The sequence below is a fragment of the Tenrec ecaudatus genome, chromosome 2 (assembly GCF_050624435.1).
Source record: "Tenrec ecaudatus isolate mTenEca1 chromosome 2, mTenEca1.hap1, whole genome shotgun sequence".
In the NCBI taxonomy this organism is placed as follows: domain Eukaryota; kingdom Metazoa; phylum Chordata; class Mammalia; order Afrosoricida; family Tenrecidae; genus Tenrec; species Tenrec ecaudatus.
Window position 1 is genome coordinate 78,107,727 of NC_134531.1, and position 25,179 is coordinate 78,132,905.

A 25,179-nucleotide genomic window follows, 5' to 3' on the forward strand; every position below is an offset into this window, starting at 1 on the left:
CCGATCACTGACTGTTTTTATTATAGTCTCTTTACTCTCCGATCACTGATTGTTCTAAACATGTGTGGATGAGTGTGAGTAGTACAATGGTCTTCCAAGTTGCTGTGAGGGTGAAAATGATCACTTTATGGAGATTTGATTGCTCCACAGTATGTCCTGAATCCTGGGATACAGTGAAACGGCCAAAGTGAGGCTCCTTAGGGCTTATCTTTGGGACCAGCTCATTATTTCCCCTTATGTCCAAGGCTCCAGCTCTAGAAAACACAGACAGGGATGGGTACGGGCTAAGCTGCCCCTTTCCTGTCGACTCAACACCCACTCCTGCTTCAGGACTCAGGGTCAGCGCATGCACCCTCGTTCTTGATCCCTTTCTTCCCCCTGAAGACAAAAAGAACCGTTCTTGTCTGTAAGCCTCCACGGTAGCCCCTATCGGGAGCCTTGGTGGCGTAGGGCTTGCGCATTGGGCTGCCAGCTGCAGACTGTGCGGTTAGCAACCACCAGGTGCTCAGCAAGAGACAGCCGGGCTTTCTACTTCTGTAAAGGATTACACGGGGGCACCTCTTCCCTGTCCTTTAGAGGCTCCACGAGTCCACATCAACTCCATGGCAGTGAGGTTGGTAGCCTCTTATTGCTCTTGAAGAACCTATGAGACTACTGCATTGATTTCTTTGACCAGCTTGAGTTAATTTTTTTGGCAAATTGTTTGCTTCTCATCTCTTGTCCCCTTCTCTGACCATGATGCCAAATTGTTTCAGAAATATGTATACCCATTTATGCAGCCTCTCCTGGGGCCTAGGGAAGCTGGACTAGTTTTTAAAATTTTTTAAATCTTTATTGGATTTGATGGGTGAAAATGGTATCTTAATGTAATAAGCTTTCTCTTGATAATTGGTGAGGTTGAGTATTCCTTGGCTATCATTAATATTTATATTTCTTATATAAATTATTAAGAAACTCTGGTGGTATAGTTGATTACACTTTGGGCTGCTAAACCCAAAGTCAGCAGTTCAAAACCACTAGCTGCTCCACCAGAGAAAGATGAGGCTTTCTGCTCCAGCAAATATTTGCACACTTGGAACCCCAGAAGGACATCTCGCCTTCACCCTGTAGGATTGTTATGAGTCTGAATCACCTCAATGACAGTGTATTTATATATGCTATTATGTCTGCTCTTTTCACACTTGTACCAATTGGTGGTTTTTAAAAATAAATTTGTTTGTAAGCTCTTTGCACATAAAATATATTATTTATTTATAGTTCATATTTGTGTGAAAATGTCTGCCTTCACCAATACCACTTTATTATATAATATCATTATAAATGTAAATATATTTATAATTGTAACAATAAAATAATTATATAAGTATAATGATACATTAATGGTGGTTAATTATTAATAAATTATAACAGCAAATTATTTATAATTATATTTAATTATAATTATGAAAATTTAAACATTCTGTTGTGGTAAGATGTCTAACAAAATTTCCATTTGAGTAATTCTTAAGATCTTGTCACTGACTTTAATTCTATTCACTACCATTTCCATATCTTTCCAAAGTTTTGCCACCACCCCAAACAGAGACTCAACTCCGTTTAAGTAATAACTACCCAATTCTCCTTACCCCTCCCCCAGTTTTCTCTCTATGCCTTGTCCTATTCCAGATATGAGCAGCCGTTAAAAAGTTAAAGGCGAAATGGAATGAAAAAGATAATGGAATTTTTCTATGACCTTTGTGACGATCCCTCACATGTAATATACAAAAGAGGTCATAAAATGCACCTGTTGTGGAAGAAAGTCAAAGGAAATAGAGGAAAGAGCTGGGAGGCAAAGGGCATTTATGGAGGTATAGATAAAGGCATGTACATATGCAAATATATTTATATATGAGGATGGGGAAGTAGATCTATGTGCATATATTTATAGGTTTAGTATTAAGGTAGCAGAAGGACATTGGGCCTCCACTCAAGTACTCCCTCAATGCAAGAATACTTTCTTCTATTAAATTGGCATTCTACGATGCTCACCTTCCCGACACAGCTGCTGAAGACAAAGTGGGTGAATAAACAAATGTTGTGAAGAAAGCTTATGGTGCCCAGCTATCAAAAGATACAGTGTCTGGGGTCTTAAAGGCTTGAAGGTAAACAATCAAGCCATCTAGCTCAGAAGCAACATGGCCCACATGGAAGAAACACACCAGCCTGTATGATCACGAAGTGTAGAAGGGATCAATTATCAGGCATCACCAGAATAAAAAAATCTTATCATAGTGAATGAGGCGGGAAGTGCGAGTGGAGACCCAAAGCCCATTTGTCGGCCACAGGACATCTCCTTACAGAAGGGTCTCGGGGAGGAGACGAGCAGTTAGGGTGTGATGTAGCAAAGATGAAACATAAAACTCTCCTCAAGTTCCTAAATGCTTCTTCCTCCTTCCCCTCTGTCATGATCCCAATTCTACCTTGCAAGTCTGGCTAGATCAGAGGATGTACACTGGTACAGATAGGAACTGGAAACACAGGGAATCCAGAGCGGATGATCCCTTGAGGACCAGTGGTGTGAGTGGCGATGCTGGGAGGGTAGAGGGAGGTTGGGTTAGAAAGGGGGAACCGGTCATAAGGATCTACATGTGACCTCCTCCCTGGGGGACGGACAACAGAAAAGTGGGTGAAAGGAGACGTCGGACAGGGCAAGACATGACAAAATAATAATCTATAAATTATCAAGGGTTCATGAGGGAGGGGGGAGTAGGGAGGGAGGGGGAACATGAGGAGCTGATGCCAGGGGCTTAGGTAGAGAGTGGATGTTTTGAGAATGATGAAGGCAATGAATGTACAAATGTGCTTGACACCATTGATGTATGTATGGATTGTGATAAGAGTTGTATGAGCCCCCAATAAAATGATTAAAAGCAAGTGTTCCTGTTGTGTCTGAATCCTTCACGCAGCATCATGCTTGGAGGTTCATCATGTCACAGCGTGTGTCAGCACCTCCTTTCCCTTTGTGCTGAATAATGGTCCATTATGCGGGTAGACCACACTTTGTTTACCCTGGGGTTGTTTTCACCTGCTGCTGCTGTTAGGTGATTTAGAGTTGGTGACCCCTGTGTACAACAGAACAAAACACTACCAGTTCTACACCGTCCTCACAATCCTTGTTCGGTTTAAACCCATTATTGTCACTACTGTGTCAATCTCTCTCATTGGAGTTCATCTTTTCTGCTGAACCTCTACTTTAGAAAGTGTGCTGTCCTTCTTCAAGGACTGGGCCCTCCCAATGACATGTACAAGGTAGTTGAGACCAAGTCTCACCATCCTCAGTTCTAAGAAATATTCTGGCTGTACTTATTACAACACGGATTTTTATTCTTCACAGACTTATTTGTCTATAGTATATTTAATATTCTTTGCCAACACTATAATCCAGATGCATCAGTTCTTCTCTGGTCTTCCTTATTCATTGTCCAGGTGTCGCATGCATTCAAGGGGATTGAAAATGGCATAGAAAATGTGATGGGTGAGGCACCCCTTAGTCCTCAAAATCATATTTAAACCATTTTTGTAGCAGATTTGTCCAATGCAATTCGTAATTTGATTTCTTGATTTCTTCCCATTTCTTCCATTGATTGCGGATCCACGCAAAATGAAACTTTTGACAACCTCAGTCTTTTCTCTCTTTATTGTGAGGTTGCTTCTGGGTCCACTTTTGAGGGTTTTGTTTTCTTTATGTTAAGTTGTGATCCTGACTGAAGGCTGTGGCCTGTGATCTTTACCAGGAAGTGCTTCAAGACGTCCTCACTTTCAGCAAGTATGGCTGTGTCATCTCCATATCACATGTTGCTAATGAGTCTCCCTCCACCCCGGCTGTGCATTCTTCTTCACATAGTGCAGCTGCTCAGTGTGTTTGCTTGTCTTACAGATGAGATAGATATGGTAAAAGGATACAACCCGGATGCACACCTTTCTTGTGTTTTCAGCACAGTAGTGATTCATTTTGTAGTGAAAATTAAAAGAGAATTGATAAATCCTTTTAATCCACTCTGGTATAATTAACATAATTGGATCAGTATTCTTGATAAAGGATTTTTGGTTGATCTTATTGTACTCATTTTCATGCATGTTTGAAAGGATATAGGGAAAAACCATAAACATTCATTGTTATAAAACATTTTCCTCATTTTTGTAACAACATCACAAACATAATTAAGTGTTATAAATATATTCACTTTTAGGAGCATTTTAAAAAATGTCATTGTACCAAAGGAATAATATTGCCATTATTGAATTTCTGTTATATTCCCTTACATTTTTGCCTGCTTTGAAGAAATATGTATGTATTTGGGGGTTAAGAAAGGATTATTGACAGGTTTCCAGATACCCCAAGGTTAGAATTAAATGTGTAAGCAGGGAACTGCGATGAAGGAAACACTGAAACTATGAATTAGAATTAAGGGAAAAGATGTGGAAAAAGGAGTTAGTCTTTACATTGTGTTCCTTTTCTTTGTAATCGTTCCTAACAGAGATGTTCGAGTTCATACTTCAGTAGGACAACGTGGGAGAAAGAAGCCTGTTGATAGAGAGGAGAGTCATCACTCCATCCACACCAATGCTAGCCAATTTTGTTAGATCTCAGAAAACATTGATTATTTCTGGAGTGGGACTATTGACGTAAGAGAAGCTGAGAGCCAAGAATAAGCGAGGAAGGATGGCTTGTTGCCGGTGCTCCACTGCCGTGCAGATGTGAGCCGCACTGCCATCATTCCAAATTGGATATTCTGAAATTGTAAGGACAGAACCGCTCTCTTGAGACGATGGATGCTGATTTCACATCGTGCTTTGAAGAAAATTGGGCAGAATGTTGGAGTTTGAGAGTTTTTCTTCCAACAGTCGCTGCGTGTCTTGTCAGCTTTGGCTTCCCCAAAGCTTGCCTTGTGTGTCCTAAATCTAAAAGGAGCCTTGGTGGTTCAGTAGTTACACATTGGGCTGCTAACTGCAAGGTTCACAGTTCAAATCCACCAGTGGGCTTTCTGTCGCTGGAAATGGTTCCAGTCTCAGAAACCCCCGGGGCACTTTGACCCTGTCCTGTCACCATGACTAGAAATCAAGTTGGTGGCAGTGAGTTTGGTTTTTGGTTTGGTCTTCAATCAAAATAACTAGGGTGAAACTCTGCCCTTTCTGTCCACTTAACTTCTTGTTAAACAATCATAATCTTTATCCTTCTAAACATAATTACTATGGAATCCTGGGGGCACAATAGTGAAGTGCTGGAAGGTCGGTAGTTCTAACCTACTGGCTGTGCAGTGACCTGCGGCTGTACAAAGTTAAGGCTAGGAAGCCCTCTGGAGAGCTCTGTCTTACAGGGTTGCTATGAGTCGAATTGACTTAATAGCACTTCACAATAGCAACACACAACAAATTCACACATGTGCTTGACACAATGGGTGGATGCATGGATTGTGATAAGAGCTGTATGACACCCCCCCCCAATAAAATCATTTTTTAAAAAAACCAAAAAACTATAGCAACATAAACATAATCAAGGCCTATAATTTTATACTTTCCCTTTTCTCTGAATTCCTTCAAATTTTCTGTTAATGTTCTTCTTGTGTGCATTGGTGGTGGTTCGGTTTGATTATAAATATTGCATATCAATATTTTATTTCCATATATACTCCAAACTTGCCATCTGTTGCTACTTGACAGATGCATTTTGAATTCAGCTTTCATCATATTGATTTATGCAGTCTAATTTTATTAATTCCCTTGGCACTGTGAAACAGTTTTTCCTTTTTTGCGTGAGTTGAACAAAACCCCAAACCAAAACTGTAGTGAGTAGAAGGGGCAAACATTTTCAAACAGTGGAATACTTAATCAGCCGAAACATATAGGAGAAACATAGCAGACTAGAAATACTGATGCTTTCTCAATTCTTACATTGAGGGGAAGGAAGCTAGACATGTATTTTCATCTATTTTGACACTGTCTTGGAATAAGCATGATTGATGGGTAAGATTCATCTCGGAGACTTTTAGGTGTAAGGTTGAGGGGCTGCTCCAGCCAGCATAGCAAAGCGAGGAGCTCCGATGAAATAACCCGAACGCCTGGAAAATAATAGGAGCTGAAAAATACCATGTGAAGAGAAACTGAAAAATAATTCAGATTACATGACCTCTCATGTTTGTTGGTTTTGAATGACTTCTGAATACTAGGTTCCCTGCCAGGGGCGGGATTAATCCTTACTATCTCTTGCCTAGGCTATTGGGGTAGCCTCCAACTGTTCCCCTTTTATAAATCACATCTCTCTCCCAGCCTGCGCCTTTCCCCCCTTTTCTCCTCTCAGCAGCAAGAGCAATCTGGATAAGAAGTCAAAATTGGTCTGGCTTTGATAAAAACGCCAATTGTTATGCCTCTGATCAAAACTTGATTATTTCAATCACAGCGAAGTCCTGAGGCTTTATAGTGGTCTACAAAGCCATACACAGTCCAGCTTCTCTGATTATTTGCTCAGAAAAATTGGACTATATTAAGAAGAATGTGGCATCAGGATTGGAGGAAGGCTTATTAACAACCTGTGATATGCAGATGACACAACCTTGCTTGCTGAAAGTGAGGAGGACTTGAATCACTTGCTGATGAAGATCAAGAATTGCAGCCTTTTGTGTGGAGTACACCTCAATGTAATGAAGGTCAAAATCCTGACCACTGGATCATCATGAAAAATGGGGGGGGGGAATGAAATTTGTCAAGGATTTCGTCTTGCTTGGATCCATAATCAATGCTCATGGCAGCAAAGTAAAACTTTAAGATGAATTGCATTGGGTAATTCTGCTGCACAAGACCTCTTTGGAGTGTTGAAAAGCAAGAATGTTCCTTTGAAGACCCAAGCCGTGGTATTTTCCCTCACCTCATAGGCATGCGAGCATTAGACGTTGAATAAGGAAGATGGAAGAAGAGTCCATGCATTTGAATTTTGGTGTTGGAGAAGAATATTGAAAGTTCCATGGACTGCTGAAAGGACAAACAGATCTGTTTTGGAAGTACGGCAAGAATGTTCCTTAGAGGCAAGGATGGCGAGACTATTTCTTATATAGTTTGGACATATTGTCAGGAGAGACTAGTCCCTGGAGAAGGGCACCATTCTTGGCAAGTGAAGGGACAGTGTAAAAGAGGAAGGCCCCCAAAGAGATGGCTTGACACAGTTGCTGAAGCAATAGGTTCTAGCATATGCATTCTATTATGTTATAACAGCGTCACGGTAAATGGCGGGTAGGTTCCATTTTCTCAGTACTACTTCTTTCACCACTTCCGTATTTTATGTTTCTTTAGATCAATTTCCTCTTATTTTATTTGCATTATGAATCAACATAATGAGTTATCATCCTGTCAAACATTTTTTTACAAGTCTCGTTTTTCTTGGGTTACATTGCTGGATGTAAAATTACTGAAACAGAGGATATGAATGTTTTCATCTGTCTTATTGAATATTGTGATCATCTCTCCTCGATGACTCACTCGGGAGCATTATGTGACAGAAAGAACATTTCAAGGTCCATCTTTACGTACAACATTGCATGTGATGGGATAGGATAACTATTCCCCTACTCAGTAGTCTAATGAATACAACTATTATTCAAATTTATACACCAACCATTACGGCCAATGAAGAAGCAATCAAATTCAACCATCCCCGTTAGTCTAAATTTAGTCAGACATGCAATCAAGAGGCATTGATAATTACTGGTGGTTGCAATGCAAATGTTGGAAACCAAAAGGAAGGATACATTTTTGGAACATACAATCATGGTGATAGGAACCAACCTGGAGATAGCATTTTATAAACTAAGTGCTTCTTCATTGTACATACCTCTTTTAATAGCATAAACAGTGGCTATTTCCCCGGACTTTGCCAGATGAAATACACAGAAATCAAGGGGACTACATCTATGGGAAGAGAAAGGAGTCCTGGGGGCTTAGTGGTTGCATGTGGGACTGTGATCCACAATGTCAGCAGTTGGAAACCACCAGCCCTCCAAGGCAGAAAGATGAGCTTTCTACTGCTGTAAACAGTCACAGCCTCAGAAAGTCACAGGGGCAGTTCTATGCTGTTCTGCGGGGTTTCTATGAGTTGGCATAGACTCTCTGGCAGTGAGTTTTGTGGGAAAAGATGATAGAGAAGCATAATAGCATCAGCCAAAACAAGACCAGAGACCACCTGTGGAACAAATCATCAATTGTATAAGTTCAGGTTGAAGCTAAAGGAAATGAAAGCAAGTCCCTGAGAATCAAAATATGACTTTGAGTATATCCCACCTGAATTTAGAGATCATCCCATGGACAGAGTCAATGCATTCAACAGGGAAGGCCAGATGAGTAGTGGGGTGGCCTCAGGAACATCAAGACATAAAGAAAGCTGAGGGTCATTAAGAAAGAAGAGACCCAAGTGGATGTCAGCAGTGACTCTGAAACGTGTTGAATGTAGAGTAACTAAAGCAAATGAAATAAATGATAAAGGAACTGAGCAAGAGCATTTCAAGGGTAGCTCAAGAAGAAAAAGTCATGTATCACAATGGAATGCGCCAAGACCCGGGATTAGAAAACTAAGAGGAAAGAACACCCTCAGCATCGCTCAAGTTGAAAGGGCCAAAGAGAAAACAATGCTGGAATTGCAATATTGGAGGAGTCTTTGGGCAAAATATCGAATGGTGCAGGAAACAAAAAGAAAATGGGAGGGGTCCTCAGAATCACTGCACCACAAAGGATTGCCCCACGTTCATTCATTTCAAGACGTAGCATATGACCAAGAACCAATGGTCGTGAGGGAAGATGTCCAAACTGCACTCAAGGTGTGAGTGGAAAAACAAGGCTCCAGGAATTGAGAGAATGCCAATCGAAATGTTTCAGCAAACTGAATGCAGTGCCGGAGACACTCACGAGTCTATTCCAAGAAATCGGGAAGACAGACAACTGCCTGGCAAACTGTGTGGGAGCAATCATGTTCATAGTTATTGAAGAATCATTAATATTGCACACAAGTAAAATTTTGCTGAAGATAAAAAACAGTTGTAGCAGTACTTTGACAGCGAGCTTTCTTTCTTTTTAAAATCATTTTATTAGAGGCTCATTCAACTCTTATCACAATCCATACATACATCAATTGTGTAAAGCACATTTGTATATTCATTGCCCTCATCATTGTTAAAACATCCACTCTCCATCTAAACCCCTGGCACCAGCTCCTCATTTTTTCCCCTCTCTCTCTGCTCTCCCCTCCCTCATGAACCCTTGATAATTTATAAATTATTATTTTGTCATATCTTGCCCTGTCTGACATCTCAACAGGGAGCTTTCAAACTGTATTCAAAAGAAGGTATTATCAAAGTCAGACTGTATTCGAAAGAGGAGTGAGAGATTTTGACTGAAAGTAAAGCATACCAGAAAGATGTTTACTTGTGTTCTATTGACTTACAAAGGCATTTTCTTATAGTCATAATAACTATCGGCAGCACTGCCAACAATGGGAATGACCGAGCACTGCAGAGTGCTCCGGTGGCTCATGTCAGCAGATGAAGAGGCAGTTCTTGAACAAAACAAGGAGAGGCTGCATGATTTAAAATCAGGGCAATGTAAATTAGGGTTGTGTCCTCTCTCCATACTTATTCAATCTGTATATTGAGTAAATCATTTGAGAAGCTGGACTATATGAAGAATAACGAGATATTTGGATTCGAGGGAGGCTCATTAACAACTTTCAATATGTAAATGACACAACTAAGTGACGAGAACTTGAAGCATTTATTTATTTATAATCGTTTTAGTGGGGGCTAATACAGCTCTTATCACAATCAATACATAGATCCATTGTGTCAAGCACATTTGTGCATATGTTGCCATCATCATTCTCAAAACATTTCCTTTCTACTTGAGCCCTTGTTATCAGCTCCTCATTTCCCCCCTCCCTTCCTCTCCCTCCCTCATGAACCCTACAGGATTTATTAAGATCAAAGACTGCAGCCTTCAGTATAGATTACAACTCTGTAAAGACAACATTATCATCACAACTGGACCAATAGATAGCATCATTGTAAAAGGAGAAACGATTGAAGTTGTTAGGATTTGGTTTTACTTGGGCCCACAATTGGTAATCAGGGAAGCAGCAGTTAGGAAACCAAACAAGGTGTTGCACTGGGCACATCTGCTGCCCCAAATCTCTCGAGAGTGTTAAAGAGCAGAGGTACCACTCTGAGGACTACAGTGCACCTGGCCCAAGCCAGGGTGTCTCCATTCCCTCGTAGGTGAAAGCTAGACAATGTATACAGAGGACCACAGCAGAATCGACGTGTTTGAGTTATGAAGGCGACAAAGAACATGAAATGTCCCATGAACTGCCAGGAGAACAAGCAAGTGTGGCTTACAGGGAGCACAGCCGGAGTACTCCTCAGAATTGAGGATGGCAAGATTTTGTCTCAGATTATTTTGGACATGTTATTAGGAGCGACCAGTCCCTGGAGAAGGACATCATGCTGAGTAAAGTAGAGAGGGAGTGGTGGGGAAGGAGAACCTCACTAAGACGATTGAGACAGTGGTGGACTCACAGCAACAATCTTAATGGCACCGAATAGCACAGAGAGGACAGTGCCACTTGATCCTTGCTCACAGAGTATTTTTTGGAAGTGTCATTGATGATGCAAAGAACTAAACATTTTTACAAGACCTCTAAGCCCCCTCTTCCCTGTCTCCTTGGGTTTTATTATTCACATTTTGGGGGCTACTTCATTGGTTGAGTTTGTGTCTTAAAATAGTACAACTAATCCTCTATGTTGATTTGTCAACTTGGCAAAATATGTATTAACTCCCTTTGATTAAGAAGAAGACACCCAAACTGGTTTTTAGTGTACTTTTTTCCCTCTTCTAACCTTGATGTTTTATTACTTTCATTATTATTTATCTTTAGCTTATAAAATTTAAATCAGTTTTCCCTCTAAATTTTATTGAGCCTCTGTGCTTTGCTGTGATTGATTCTGAAAATTTAAAAATCAGCAACCTGGTTATAGAGATATTATGCTCCATAGGCCAAGATCCGTGCTTGGTTCCCTGGGGAATGGGATTAATAATGTGCAATTGAATAACAGTTCCTTGAAGGCCATTCTTGCCTGAGCCAACTTCTAGTTTCTTTACAGATTCCTTGGCATCCTTTGACTTGTATTCTTGCCTTCTCTATCATCTCGTGTTTTGTTTTGTTCTGTTTGGTTAAAAAAACTCTTTATACCTTTTCCTGTCATTAAGTGTGGGTGGGTAGTCAACTTTTTCTGTCTTATTTGGGCCTTGGTTGGTCTCTGGTGGCCCAGGTATAGGAATTTAGGTCCCTAATATTTTCCCCTCAATTTTCTGTTATTATTTACATCCCAAGTTACTGATGGAAATAATGATGTCAGCTTGAGTCTCACATTTTTAGATAATTGTTCCCCTTTGGAAGCTTTTATAACTTCTGTTTGTAATATCAGCGTTCTAATATTTCAATAGGTACCAAGTATGGGACATTTTCATAGATCCTGCTCAGCATTTGTACCATTCTTTCTCTTTGAACTGTGCTAAATTTGGTTCAGGAAAGATTGCTTCTCTTTCTTTCTAGTTCCACCTCATCTTTTGTTTTATTTTCCCTTTCTGGAGTTCCCATAAGACATGTCTCCCATAAGTTGGATATCAAGCCTCTGACAACTTGGATCATCTGTGTTGCTAATTTCTCTCTCTCATATCTTCAGTCTCTTTATATTCTGGTGTAGTGTGTTAGTTCATTGCTCATCTTACTTTTCAGCTAATTGTTCTCAATTTAGTTTTCAGCTGCCCCTGGCTTGCTGGTTAGGAAATCCACGGACTTGCACAACGATAGCGATCACTTTTGGTTTGTTTGGCTCCAATAGCTGTTCTTGTTACCTGGTAATTTCTTTTCTTGAGCAGCACTTTGGGCTTTCTAAAGTCACTCTGCTGGTGTAGTTCTCTAGAGCTCTACGTTGCTCGTGGCTCCGTGGAGCAGCGCTGGGGGCGCTGAAGGTTAGGAGTGGGGCTGCTGAGCCCACACCAGTGGTTTCAATGCAGGTGAAAGATGGAGCTGTGCGCTTCTGTGAACATTTAGCCCCGGAAACCCTACCCGGGGACACCAGGAGTCCGGATGCACTCAACGATGGTGGATCTGTTGCCTCACATAGCCTTGCTTCATATATGGTTCATTCTCTTGGCTCAGCTAGGACTGTCCATTGTCTTACCCCAAAACTCAATGGCTTAAATGATAAACATTTATTACCTCACAATTCGGTGGGCCAGGAATCGGCCTCGCTCAGCTGGGGGCCTCGCTCGCTCCAAGGCCTCCTCACAAGACAACATTACAGGGTCAGCAGGTTCATCATACGAAGGCTTAGCTCGGAGAGGATTGACTTCCAAAGCCACAGCCATGGTTGAAGGCAGCATCCCCTGCCTTATCACTCCTCACCTGCTGTTAGAATGAGTACCGTAGCCCCGCACTTGCTCTTGGCCAGGGATTTCCCTCAAGCCCTTGCCCTGTGAGCCTCTCCTTAGGGTGATGGGCCACAGGGAGCTGGCTTCCCTCAGGCAGATACACTGGCGAGTCCTCCGCGACCTCATTCCGAAGTAGACTGGCTTAGTATATGTTGCAAATAAAACCTAAAGTGACCTTCAGTGAGTCATGCCCTGCGGAGGAACCCGTGACCTGTTTCTAGCCACTAGAATATGGCAAAGGCTTTGGGATGGTCGCTTCCTAATGTTAGAGTGTTTGCAAAGGGAAAAGTGCTTTTCCAGATATAATTATAGTCCCAAATCAAAGTGGATTTTGAGTTCTCCCAAAGGGAGATTCTCCTGGTGGGGACAGACTTCATACTTCATACAGACTTCAAACACATATTTGCCTGACTTGAAGAAACAAGCCGTCGGAGCTCCAAGAAAACGAATTTTCCCCTAAACCGAATGAACTTAGAGAAGGTTGTTCCCCTTTCAACTCTCCAAATGAGCAATCACCTTGATTATAGTCCTGGGAGAGTCTGAGCAGCGGACCCAGCTAAACGGTGCCAGGAATCCTGGCCAGCAGAATCTATCCGAATAAACAGGAAGCGTTTTCACATGCAGTTTCAACATTATAAGTGGTCAAATGTGTGGTAATGCATTACACTGAAAAGAAAATCGTTCTAGTTGGATGCCCCAGACTTCATCCTGACTCACGGCGACCCTGTGTGACAGAAGAGCGCCGCCGCACAGGCTGAAAACTTTATGGGGACAGATCACCAGGTCTTTGGTCGGTCTGAACCGCCAGCCTTCCCGTTACAGCCAAGCAGTTAACTGTTGCAAGACCAGGACGCCTTAAAAAGAAAACACAACCAAAAAACCCAATACACCATATTTTACTGCTAAGGAGGGCCCTTTCTTATTTTGGTTCCTCTGTGTACCTTCTCAAAGGCATGTTATTTCTCAAAGGAGGTCTGGTGGCTCAGTGGGTCTGTTTCTCTTTCTCTCTCTCATATATATATATATGCCTTCTGTGGACATCTGGGGTAAATCCAAGCTCTATTTTCTCTGAGCGCAGCTGCCTCGGTTGGAGCCTTCTTTAGGAAATGCCCCCTTTTCCACCGAGGGCCAACCTTGGGCTGTGACCTGAGGACCTTGGCAGTGCTGCCAGACATGCGTTTTATCGGTTGACTTGGGGAGGTGCGTTTTATCGGTTGACTTGGGGAGGTGCGTTTTATCGGTTGACTTGGGGAGTTGCGTTTTATTGGTTGACTTGGGGAGGTGCATAACTTCTCATTGCACTGAAAGCACTTTTATTAGGAATTCTCTGATAAGCATTCCTGTAACAACTCCTGATCACAGTAATTGTTGGTTTTCCAGCTTGCCGCTCCTCCAGACCACCCTGTGTGAGAACCAGGCCTATGCAAGTATCTGTAGCTGCGGTTTCCTCTCCTCTGATTTCCCCACCAATTTGATTCTGTTTGGTTTTTCTCTTTGTGGAATTACTAAAATTCCTGGCCTGTTTGTGGCATATTTTCTTGTTTAATGGCGCTGCTGTGGTTTCCCTGGGACCTGGGAAGTGGAGAAAGGCACCCATCAGCACTCAGGCTCCTTAAACTCAGCCAAGCATCCCACTCTGGGCTTGCCTTTTTCTTCTTTAAGATGAAAATAAAATTGCTTTGCATATGAGTCTGATGCTACATACCAGATTACTCAGAAATCTGGCATATTTCTAATAAAATTGATTCTGCAGTTGGAAAGGTAGTATTTTCATTGTAATAATTGACCTTATCCTGTATTATCGTACCCTCCTTTAAAACTTCTCAATAATCGCCTCTTTCTACGAGGACTCAGCTCTCTTTCTCCTTCTTCCTCTTTCCTTGCTTACATTCCGCACCGCCTTTCCTCTTAGGGGGACTCAGAGCAAGTGACTGGGAAAAAATTGTCAGCAGCATTGTTTTTCCTTTAACACTAAGAGCACACATGATGTAAGTGCTGATGATGTTGAGGTAATTGAATTAAATTTGGGACTTTAGAATTGTCTTAAGGCATTTCTGGTTCCAAATAGCACAAATCTGGTTCATGGATTTTCTTAGAGGAAACGGTAGTACCTCCTAACACCTTAGAGTTGAAATGGCTCTCAGGACTTGCAGGCGATGGTAACTAGAGACGGCAAAGCCTCAAAGAACTTTGGCAGTTATTAGTTACCACGGTGCTTCAGATCATCTCTCTCTCTCTCTCTCTCTCTCTCTCTCTCTCTCTCTCTCTCTCTCTCTCTCTCTCTCTCTCTCTCTCTCTCGCTTCAACTTTCCTGATCTCCTGCTTGACCTTTTCTCTCTTAGCAGACTGGCTGCTTTGGCGTGGGTGTGGCCGAATATAGCTTCCCTTCAATGGGAACTGAGTTTCCAAGGTCATACTATCTGGGTCCAAGTACATAGGTCACAGGCCCGATCCGAATGTACCAGGAGAAAGAATCTTATTGCTGTAGTCTGGGTTGTTGACAGCTTCAGCCTAGTGGTCCCAGACTTCTGGGGACCCCGTGGAATGACATACTGCCCAGATCGGCACCATCTCCATGACTGGTTGTGGCTTGGACCTTTGTGATCCTTAGGGCTTTCATGGGCTGGTATTCAGAAGGAGGTCTTTTGATTCCTGAAATGACTTATTCTGGAAGAGCTGCTGAAATCCGTTCAACATCATAGCAACACAAAAGCCCCCACTGAATGGGGGGTAGTGCTTGTATATGAGGTGCACTGGCCAGGAATCAGGTCTCTCAAGAAGAAGGTGAGTCCCTTATGCCTCTACATTCAGATTAGGAGCCTTTCATTTCAGGCCAGCTTCATGCAATTGTTATGTAAATAATGACTTGTGGTGCAAATGGGGATTCAATGGCCCACGTTTCTATAGATGAGGTTATGTGAGATTAGGTGACTCTCAAAATATGTCTCCTACCACATTCCTGTTTATACTACATGTATTCTCAGGAGCAAGGCAATTTAGCTTATGCTTAAGCACTAGCTTGGAGTCAGAGTTTAATTTTCATCCCAACTCTGCCACTAGCTGTGTGACCCAATTGTGCCTCCCTAAGTGTTCTTTCTCTGACAATTGGGAAAATAAAGTCTATCTCTTGGGGTTGCCGGGAGGAGGAAATGAGATAACACAGAGTCCATCTTATGCGATTGATCAGTAGTAACTTTTGATGAATAAAGGGGCCCTGGTGTGCATAGGAGGAGCCCTGGTGGATTGTCAGGCAGGCATTGCATTGCTAAGCACAAGGTTGACAGTTCCCACCCCCAGCTATTCTGTGGGAGAAAGAGGTGCCAGTGTTTCTGTACAATTAAAGCCTTGGAAACCCTACAGGACAGTTGTGCTCAGGCCTATACAGTTGCTAGGAATTGACTTGATACCAACAGGTTTGGTTTCTGGTTTCTTTCTATTGATTATTACCATTAGCATATCATGTAGGAAAACTTAGATGAGTGGAGGAATTGGCATTTTACCACCCTGGATGTTGTAAGATCTAGCAGCAAAATTCCAGATCCCAGAGAATTGCAGTCAATAAAAATCTGTTTGTTTTACCATACTTGCCAAAGAAATGTAAACTGATCTCTAGAATGCAATCAGCACTTCTGTTGGTTCTTGAAAGAACGTTGTCGATGGTTTCAAAATCCTAAAGCAAACCAAGCCTGAGCTGGTGGCAGGCTGCTCTGTGCTTCCTGGTGGTGTTAGTATGGTCATCATGGTGCTCTGCAGCAGGGACCTGCTCGGCGTGTGACTGCATTCACTCAGCTTGGTGGCAGGATACCATTTATATCTTACCCTGGGAACTATTTTGAATAACATCTCTGGAAACAAAGAAAGTGCTGTTGATTTTTAAATGTGTTGGTATCTTTGTTAAAGAAGCTGGGGCATTTTCTTTGTTAAAGATATTAATATTTCCTTTGATTTATTAATATGATAAAATTGTGAGTGGCGAGCATCATCAAACGAACTTGTCATAGAGGACATGTGAAAGGATAAAAAGTTAATGTTCAGAGAAGGTAGAGAGGGTAAAATGAACTATATCCCTGGCCTCTTTTAAGAACATTTGCGTGGAAACATGGGTAGGATAAGCACACGTTCGGGATCGCAAGGACCAAGCTGAGAAGGCAGAGAGGGTGAGGAAAGGGGGACAGAACTGCGAGACCCAGAAGGAAGGGGGATGAGTGAGGTGACATTGTACGGATCACCTTCAATGACACGAAGCCAACTATGGAGGAATTTGTTGAATGAAAAGCTGATTTGGTCTCTAAACCTTTACCCAAGTCACAGCCCAAAGTTTAACACATTTTAGAGAGCGTTTCCAAACATTTGTGGGAAACTCCATTAACTTTGAATTTCATTTTTCCATGAACTCCCGTGTGTGTGTATGTGTGTGCGTGTGCGCGCGTGTGTGCGAGTGTGTGAGTGTGCGCGCGTGAGTGTGTGTATGCGTGTGTGTGTGTGTGTGTGTGTGAGTGTGTGTGTGTGTTGCCCATGGAGCTGTAGCAACACACTGCTTTGTGACTAACCGTGTGATTCTCTTTGAAGTTACGCAGACATTTTGATCGAGAGGGAAGTGCTAATGCAGAAGTACATTCATCTAGTTCAGATCGTGGAGACTGAGAAAATTGCTGCTAATCAACTGCGACATCAACTTGAAGATCAAGATACGGAAATTGAACGACTTAAATCAGAGGTATATCTTAGGCCTTACCTTGTTTCGTGTTTACTGTCATCTCCATGTGACCACCGAAGGCCAATTCTCGGCAGCATTTCAGTCCCAGTTGAGTTTCTGTGTCATCCTCTGTGGTCGGCCCATTGCTCTAGAAATGAATCCATGTCTGTGTTAGGATCAGCTAACTGTGCTACAGAAAAAGATCAGACAATATGCTGCACATGCACATATCCCATAATAGCCATCATAGATCATAGAGAGTTTACCTTACTACTGTTTTCAGATCGACCTTTGTAGCCAAGATAATTGTGAGTCTGTCATAATTCCAATTACAGTCTAAAATGTCAAGGAAGGAAGAACCAAAAGTACATTCAGAAAGAGCACATTTTCTAGCTGACTGGATCTAAAGAATCGACTTTCTACTTTGTAGAATTTTGAATGATACCTTTGGGTTAAAGTATAAGGTATTGGCACAGGTGAATTTTTCCTAAAGTTAGAATTCCAAGCCCTTTTCCCATGGTTCCTTCCCCTCAGTGATTGGACTTCCCAGCCTTTCTGTCCCCACACAGAGCTGGACACCAAGTGAGACGTGCAGGGTCGTGGAGCCCGCCCCCCTCGTGGTGTGCTGGGTCCTCCCACTCCCTGGGTGCTTCAGACTATAGACGGAAGCTGAAAGTGCCCCGCTCCCTGTTGTCTTTGTCATTCCCCATGGAAAGTGACCAACTGTTGAAGACTTGAAAGGAATATAAAGACTGAGATATTTCTTTCTTTCTCTCTCTCAAAGCCGAATTTTCTTACATTCAAAGAATAGGACAAAATGAACCTTGCGGTTAATTGTATCCTTGCTGGCATAAGCTACTCAAGGGCCTCAGTCTAGGCCCTCTTCTTGTCATTCTCACTGTCGTTGGACAGAATGGTCTTCCACACTCTCCCCTCAGACCCTGCGAATTCTGTCTAGAGAGTCACCTCCTGCTCCGCGTGTGTATCACCTCCAGTGGACAGAGCATGAATCCGCCGTAACCCATTGGGATGCGCCAACTTCTCCTGTGATCTTCAGTTGCAGGCTGGGTTCACCCATATCATTAGAGTTGTTAGCTTTGTGATTAGACCCTGGGATCCAATACAGTAGAAACAACAACAGAAAACCGAACAAACCTGCCTTTTAAAAGACTATATCAGGCACTGTAATTTAAAGCAAAATTATTGTGTTCTTTTCTTTTGTCGCAGTAAGCTAGAGCAGATGCTTGTCTGCTAGGCGAGAGGTTGGCATTTACTCTCTGGGAGAAATCGGGACCAAGCAACGTTCCCCAATATTTGTTTATGTGTGCTCTGTCTTCACTTTGCTCTGCTTTAGTCTGAATGTAGATTCCAGCTAAACTAACACCAGCACGTATGTCTTCCGTGGTCTCTTGACAGAAGCCCTAGGTTATGTCCCACCTCCCCACCAGACAATGACAGAGGAGTTTCTCTGGTGCTGGAAGTTTAAAAGTAAGGAGGGTTCTGAGAGGGTGGTCGCGATCTCTTAACTTGTCAAGTATCTGACTCACAGAGTAAACCAGCGTCAGTTTCTAAGAGCTGCTACTGAGGGGCGATTTAGTCAATCTTATTATCTTGTTGCTGGCTCCCTGCAGTTGAGAGGCCACCTGGTCTTGAGCTAGCCTTCATCTTTAGAGAACCGAGCTGGAGATAGAAGGGATCCCAGCTTTCAATCCTCCATCCCTTTCCTGAGAAACCTTCCCGGCTGACTTGCCCCCCCTCCCCTCCCAGGGCTCTGCTACTCTTATCAGAAAGAGCTTTAGAAGCACTGCTCTTGAGACTTCATACCTCCTGGCAGTTGCTCTCAGGAGAGACGCTTGATGAATTTCCAAGGAGGGCTTGGTTAGATTACTCATCAGTCAAGGGCCTTGAGCAAGTCTGTCTCTTAACCCGAGGTCCACTTTACACTTTGCAGAACCACTTCGTAAAACCCCTTTGGGTGACACCAGGTCTGGGACTGATGTTTGTGTCCTCTTGCCTCAGCACCAGGGTAAGAGAGGGTGCACATGAAGTGAGTGTCCCTGAAGATTTCATTCACTCTCTTTGTAGGCACAATGGACTCCCGTGGGCTTCGGGCTCTCAGTCACTATTTCCCAAATCATGAAATGGGTCAATTTTGTGTTACAGATTATTGCTCTTAATAAAACCAAGGAACGGATGCGACCTTACCAAAGCAACCAAGAAGATGAAGACCCAGATATCAAGAAAATTAAAAAGGTAGGACACTGGGGCTTCTGGCATCAAAGGGGGTTTTGCAACCAGCAGCCTGGGCTCTAGTGATGTCTCCACCGCCTTCGCCTGGGCTGGCAGCAGTGTTGGAGCTCCTGTTTGGATGGCGCCTAGACTTACAAGGGGAACTCGCTGAGCTTCTAAACAGGGGGGACTGCAGCTCAAGGTTTCTTTCTAGTTCATGGGTGCTACAACAAGATGGTAAAAATACACCATATTCTCCAATTGAATTAGTAAGTACTGGCGAACCTCCTAATTTCATGTTCCATTCACATAATTCTGAAGGGGTGTCGGTGGTAAAGGGAGCTAAGCAATGGTTTGGACGTTCAAGCCCAGCACCTGCTCTGTGGGAGATAGTTGAGGCGCCCTGTTCCCATAAAAATGTAGAGTCTTAGGCATGACCTACTTGATGCTCATACTCATGAAGAGGTCACTGGATATATGGGTGCAGTGGCAAGTTGTGGTGAAGAAACTAGATGGTGTCTGGCTGTTAGAAAGAATAGCATCTGGGGTCTTAAAGGTATAATTCCAAATGAAGTGAGCTGTCACCTAACCCCACAAAGAAAAAACACATCCGTTTGTATGATCCAAGGAGTATAAACAATAAAATCCAAATCCAAAGGAGGGAATGGTATCCGAGCTTGAACTGTGAACTCCTGGTGTCCAGAAGGCTATGGATGGCAGTGTGAACCCAGATCGTTCGCTGGCCCCACACATAGGTTAAGCCTCCTGTGAAGACCCTCTGACCACAGACCAGGGATGTGAGCGAGCTTGCTCTCATGCAGAGTGCAGTCGGTTTTTAAGTTTTTAATTTTTGGTAGGGTTTTCTGTCTGTGGACTCCAGGACAGGTAAAGCTACAGACAGGGACGGCATCGATGGTTTCTTGGAGGGTGTGGCAGGGAGGTGAGGGAAATGGGGAGTGCCAGAAAGAAGAAACGCCCTCAACTGGACTGTGGAGATGATCGTACGGCTCTGCTTAATCTGACTGGACGACTGAATTTGTGTATGCGCACTACATGCCAATGAAACTGTTGAAAAAGATGTGCAGTCTTGGGAGCCCTATGGAGAAGTGCCACTGTGGCTTATGGGGTCACTGTGGATTGGAATTTGCTTTATGGCATTCAAGTGTTTGTTTACCCACGTCTCAAGTTTTCATATTTTGGGGAAGTATTTTCAATTACATTTTAAAAATGATTACCTTCAGTGCTATTTAGGAAAAAATATTTTTTAGTATGTGACAAGTGTAAGTCAGTCAAGACCTTCACCTGGATGTCTGTTTCACCCTTGCTATCCCTTGTTAGCAATCACATACGCAGCAGACCTTCCCACGCGGCTGGCTGTAGTTTACCATGTGAATGCTTTTGCAATGAGCCAGACACTGGCCCTCACTCTAGTCCCCGGTGCTTCGATGTATGTCATCTAGGTTTGGGATTCGATAATCCTAATGATCTATACAGCACTTCCTTGGATTTGTTCACAGTATGTAGAAATAAACAGTTCCCCTTTGAAGAGCTTTCCCTGGATGCACGTCTTTACATCTTGAATTCTTTCTAATCTTTTCTAATTCCTATTTGTCTATACTAAATGACTCCCCTTGATTATACCAGGGCTTGAAATAGCCTTCAGACTTTGATCCAGCGGTTCTAAAGACTAAATCACAATATTTTTCAGTTTTTAAGCAATAAAAAAGTCAAGCACTGGTCTTAGAATTACATTTTTTTTCATTGCACTTGGCTTATGTATTGTGTCTCAAGATTAATGCTGCTGCCTGTGAAGAGTGCGCAATTACAAGTACACAACCACATTTTCTGTTTTGTTGTAGAAAATGCTCTCCCAGTAAAAAAGAGAGCCTGCTATTTCCCAGTCCAAGCAGAAAGTTTTCATTTAACACAGAAGTCAACAATGTCCACTTTGAGACTATTTCTTCTGCTAGCTGGAAAATATTCCTGTTTACTGAAAAATAGATCCGTGGAAAAGCTTTCTTGGATGTTAAAATTCTTAAACTTTTCAGTTGCTTAAAAAGTAGGTAATTAAGAAAATTTCTATATTTGAATTTGTTTAAAAGGTTTCAAAATTAATTATGTTGTTTTCATGTTCCAAATCAACCTAATATCTGTGTGGGAAGGTCTGTTTGCAAATGAATTTATTTCTGTATTCTGATCTTGCCAAACAACAACATCATTTTCTTGACTTTAAGAGACCAAAAACGGAAATTGGTTATAAGTTACGGAAAGCATTTTCAATGTTTCCTTAAATACTATGCATACCCTTTCCCCACAAAATTCTGTGAAAGTGTGGCTGCAGGTAAGAGTCTACATTGACTTTTTGCTTGCCTGGACACTGATCTCCTGGTGACGGGATTGGTAAGCAAATGAGAAGATTTCGACTTGGTGGGAGAGGAGCGGTTGCTTGATATGTGATACTTTAGACAGACAGTGGGAGAAAAATGGTCTGAACGCTGCAGTGTGTCCCTGGGAAAGGACATGCTTTGGGAAGGGAGTGGGCATCAGAAAAGGGAGGAGGACAGATGGACACAGCGGCTGCACTGATGGCCTTAAACATAGCACCACTGTGAGGACGCACAGGACCAGGCAGTGTTTTGTTCTATGTATGAATTGGAGCTGACTTGATGACAGCTAACAACAATAACAACAACAACACAAGAATGTTCTGAACTGATAAGAATGATATTTAAGGAAAAGTTTGACGCTTTTGATGATATGCTTACTTGCAACCTACCCCTTTGCTAAAATAACCACTGATGTTTAACACAGTATCATATACATTTCTTATTCAGGAAGGATTTTGGTGCCTTTCTGAGCCATTATTTTATACACGAGGAAAAGGAGATCCAATAAAGTTGGTTACCTTGCCCAAGGCCACCCAACTGGATCGAGTCCGAGCCTGTGGGTTAAGGATTCTGTCATATCTTGATGCGTGGCTCAGCACTCAGTCGCTGGGTCTTCGAGAGTAGTTCAAGCTACGCAAGTTTGCCGAATGGCTAACACACAGAGAAAACCTGCACCCCTTTGCAGGTTTACCTGTTCTTTTTCCAATTACACCTAGTGTTACTTTATAATATTATATTATTAATTTCTAGAGTCCATTTGGGAGTAAGACGTGCCTTTCTACTCCCGTGAAGAGTCACAGTCGTGGGAACTCCCAGGGGCAGTTCTGTCCCTGAGGTTGCTATGAGTTGGAACAGACTCGACAGCAGTGAGGTTGGCTTTGGGTTAGAGGCCATATAAGCGCCTACCACACTCACTGCCATCGAGTTGATGCGGACTCACAGTGACTCCTCAGGGCAGAGTGGAACTGCTCCTGTGGGTCCCCAAGACTGACTCTTTATGGGAGCAGAAAAACCTCCTCGTTCTCCCAGCGAGCGGCTTTGGTTTCAAACTGCTCACCTTGTGGTGAGTAGCCCAGTGCACAACCCACCACACCATTAGGGGTCCCGGAGAGTTCGTCTAGACAGGCCTGAAGAAGTATTTGTGGAAGAAACTTGGGAATCTCAGGAGGAAAAACGTATCCTCTTTTTCCTGCTTCTGGGGGAAAGCGTGCCACTGTTTGCTGTGTGCTCCTGGAAGAGCAGTGTGGCATAAGGCACAGGGCAGCCACACGCACCCAGCCGGCTCCTTTATGCTTCTGACAAGAAACCAGAAAACACAGAGCAGTGGCATCTCAATGCAAGGGACTGCCGTCAGTCAGGACTGAGCTGGGACTCCGTTTCTCCTCCAGCTTTCTTTACAACATGCCTCTTGCACCTGAACTTTCTCTGTTCGATTTTGGGCATGATCTGGCCTCAGTAAGGATGTGCTTGTGGTTGAGCATTAGGTACTGTTTCTGCCACGGCACTGGTAAAAAAGAAGGAAAAACAAACAGAGCAGGAGAAGCTATTGAAATATGTTCAGTATAATTCTACCAAACAAACATATTTGTGGGAATATATATATTTATATATCACAATATATGCAAAATCCTGGAAACCACCCAAACAGTCAATACTAGGGGAGCGACTGCGAAACTATGATACAGTGGACAATCATGCAGCCTATTAGGCAACAAATGAAACAAAACAAAACCAACAAACAAAAAACAAGGTTCAGAGTTTATATATAAAGGTAAATATATATCTATATTCCTATATATATACACACATAGATGGATATACATATGTTGACAACATCCTAGAAGGATTAATAATACCTGAATACACTGGGAATTTCAAGTGGGAGGGAGACTTTTCATTGTATATGCTTACATTTTTTAAGCAGTTCTGGTGTTAAAAGTTCATATAATATCTGTGTTTGTTTGTTTGTTTTAAGTAGTGGACAAACAGAAGGCTGGCGTTTTCCCTCACCTCGGTTGCTGCTGCAGCCCACACAGCCAGTCCCTCCCTCTGTCAGACCCCTCCTTGTGGTTCGGCCCATAGGTGCAGAGCTTCATGCGAGGGTGGCTGTGCCGCAGGAAGTGGAAGACCATCGTGCAGGATTATATTTGCTCCCCGCACGCCGAGAGCATGAGGAAGAGGAACCAGGTTGTGTTCACCATGGTGGAGGCCGAGTCAGAGTACGTCCATCAGCTCTACGTGCTGGTCAACGGCTTCCTCCGGCCCCTGCGGATGGCGGCCAGCTCCAAAAAGCCCCCCATCAGCCATGATGACGTCAGCAGCATTTTCCTCAACAGGTTTGTCTTCGCACAAACCAAAGTTTCATGAGATAGACTCATTTATATCTCTTCAAAGGCTTTTCTATGACAGGCCTCGTAAATTCGCCTTAACGCGTTTCTAAGGTTGACTATAAGAACTCTATCATCTGTGTTCCATTATTAGTCTAAATCCTTCATATTTTGATCTTGAATTTTGGCCTATAATGTTTTCCTTGCTGCTTGACATATGTCTTCTTGCCATTGTGTGTGTGTGTGTGTGTGCATGTTAGGGACGGTAACTCCCTCATAAACTGAGCTGAATAGAGTGATTGATGGAGCTTTACATGTAATTGTGCAGAAATATCTTAGGGAGAGTAAAACTAGTACCAGGTCTTATAAATTAATCCACTCATGGAATATTTAGAGTGTCTTTCCAGCTCAAGATTCATCAGTGAAGACGATAGGAAATCCTTGTCCTCACTCACATGGCTTGAAAAATGAAAACAGCATAAAAACACCAGCCAGTATTTACAAGTCACATTCCCACCCTGTCTCTATCATCTTTCCATCACATTTCTATTCGTGTTCTATATACCCTCCATTTTTTCCTAATACAGATCCAAGCAAGTTTAAAATAGTCTCATTTTACACTAAAGACAGCATATGTTAATTAACCCAAAGAGGACTAAGCCCAGAGCCCTCCAGTGACCCCGACTCGTGGCAATCCGCAGTGAGCTCACCGTGCAGAGGGCGCAGCCTTGCTTGCTGAAGCTGAGGGAGACTGGAGGTACTGAATGCTGCAGGGATTGCAGCAGTCAGACGATTACACTTAATGTGAAGAAAACAAAAACCGTCACAACCGAATCAATAGGTCACATCATGAAAAAGAGAGAAACGATAGAATTTGTCAAGGATTTCATTACTTGGATCCACAATCTATACTCATGGAAGCAGCAGTCGAGAAATCGAAACAATGCATTGCACTGTGTACATCTGCAGCACAAGAAAGCATTGGCAAGCAAGGATGCCACTTTGAAAACTAATGTGGCCCTGGCCCTAGCCA

At 42.7% G+C, this 25,179-nt stretch overlaps 1 protein-coding gene across 3 annotated transcripts in view; it reads left to right on the forward strand.

Moving 5' to 3' along the window:
• RASGRF2 (Ras protein specific guanine nucleotide releasing factor 2) overlaps nucleotides 1–25,179 on the forward strand; it is a 279,623-nt gene that overhangs the window by 95,293 nt on the left and 159,151 nt on the right. For all 3 annotated transcript variants that reach the window (XM_075541229.1, XM_075541230.1, XM_075541231.1), the window contains exons 3-5: nucleotides 17,077–17,224; nucleotides 19,367–19,456; nucleotides 23,902–24,155. In XM_075541229.1, coding sequence (XP_075397344.1) covers nucleotides 17,077–17,224; nucleotides 19,367–19,456; nucleotides 23,902–24,155 — 492 coding nt within the window. The remainder of the gene's footprint in view (nucleotides 1–17,076; nucleotides 17,225–19,366; nucleotides 19,457–23,901; nucleotides 24,156–25,179) is intronic.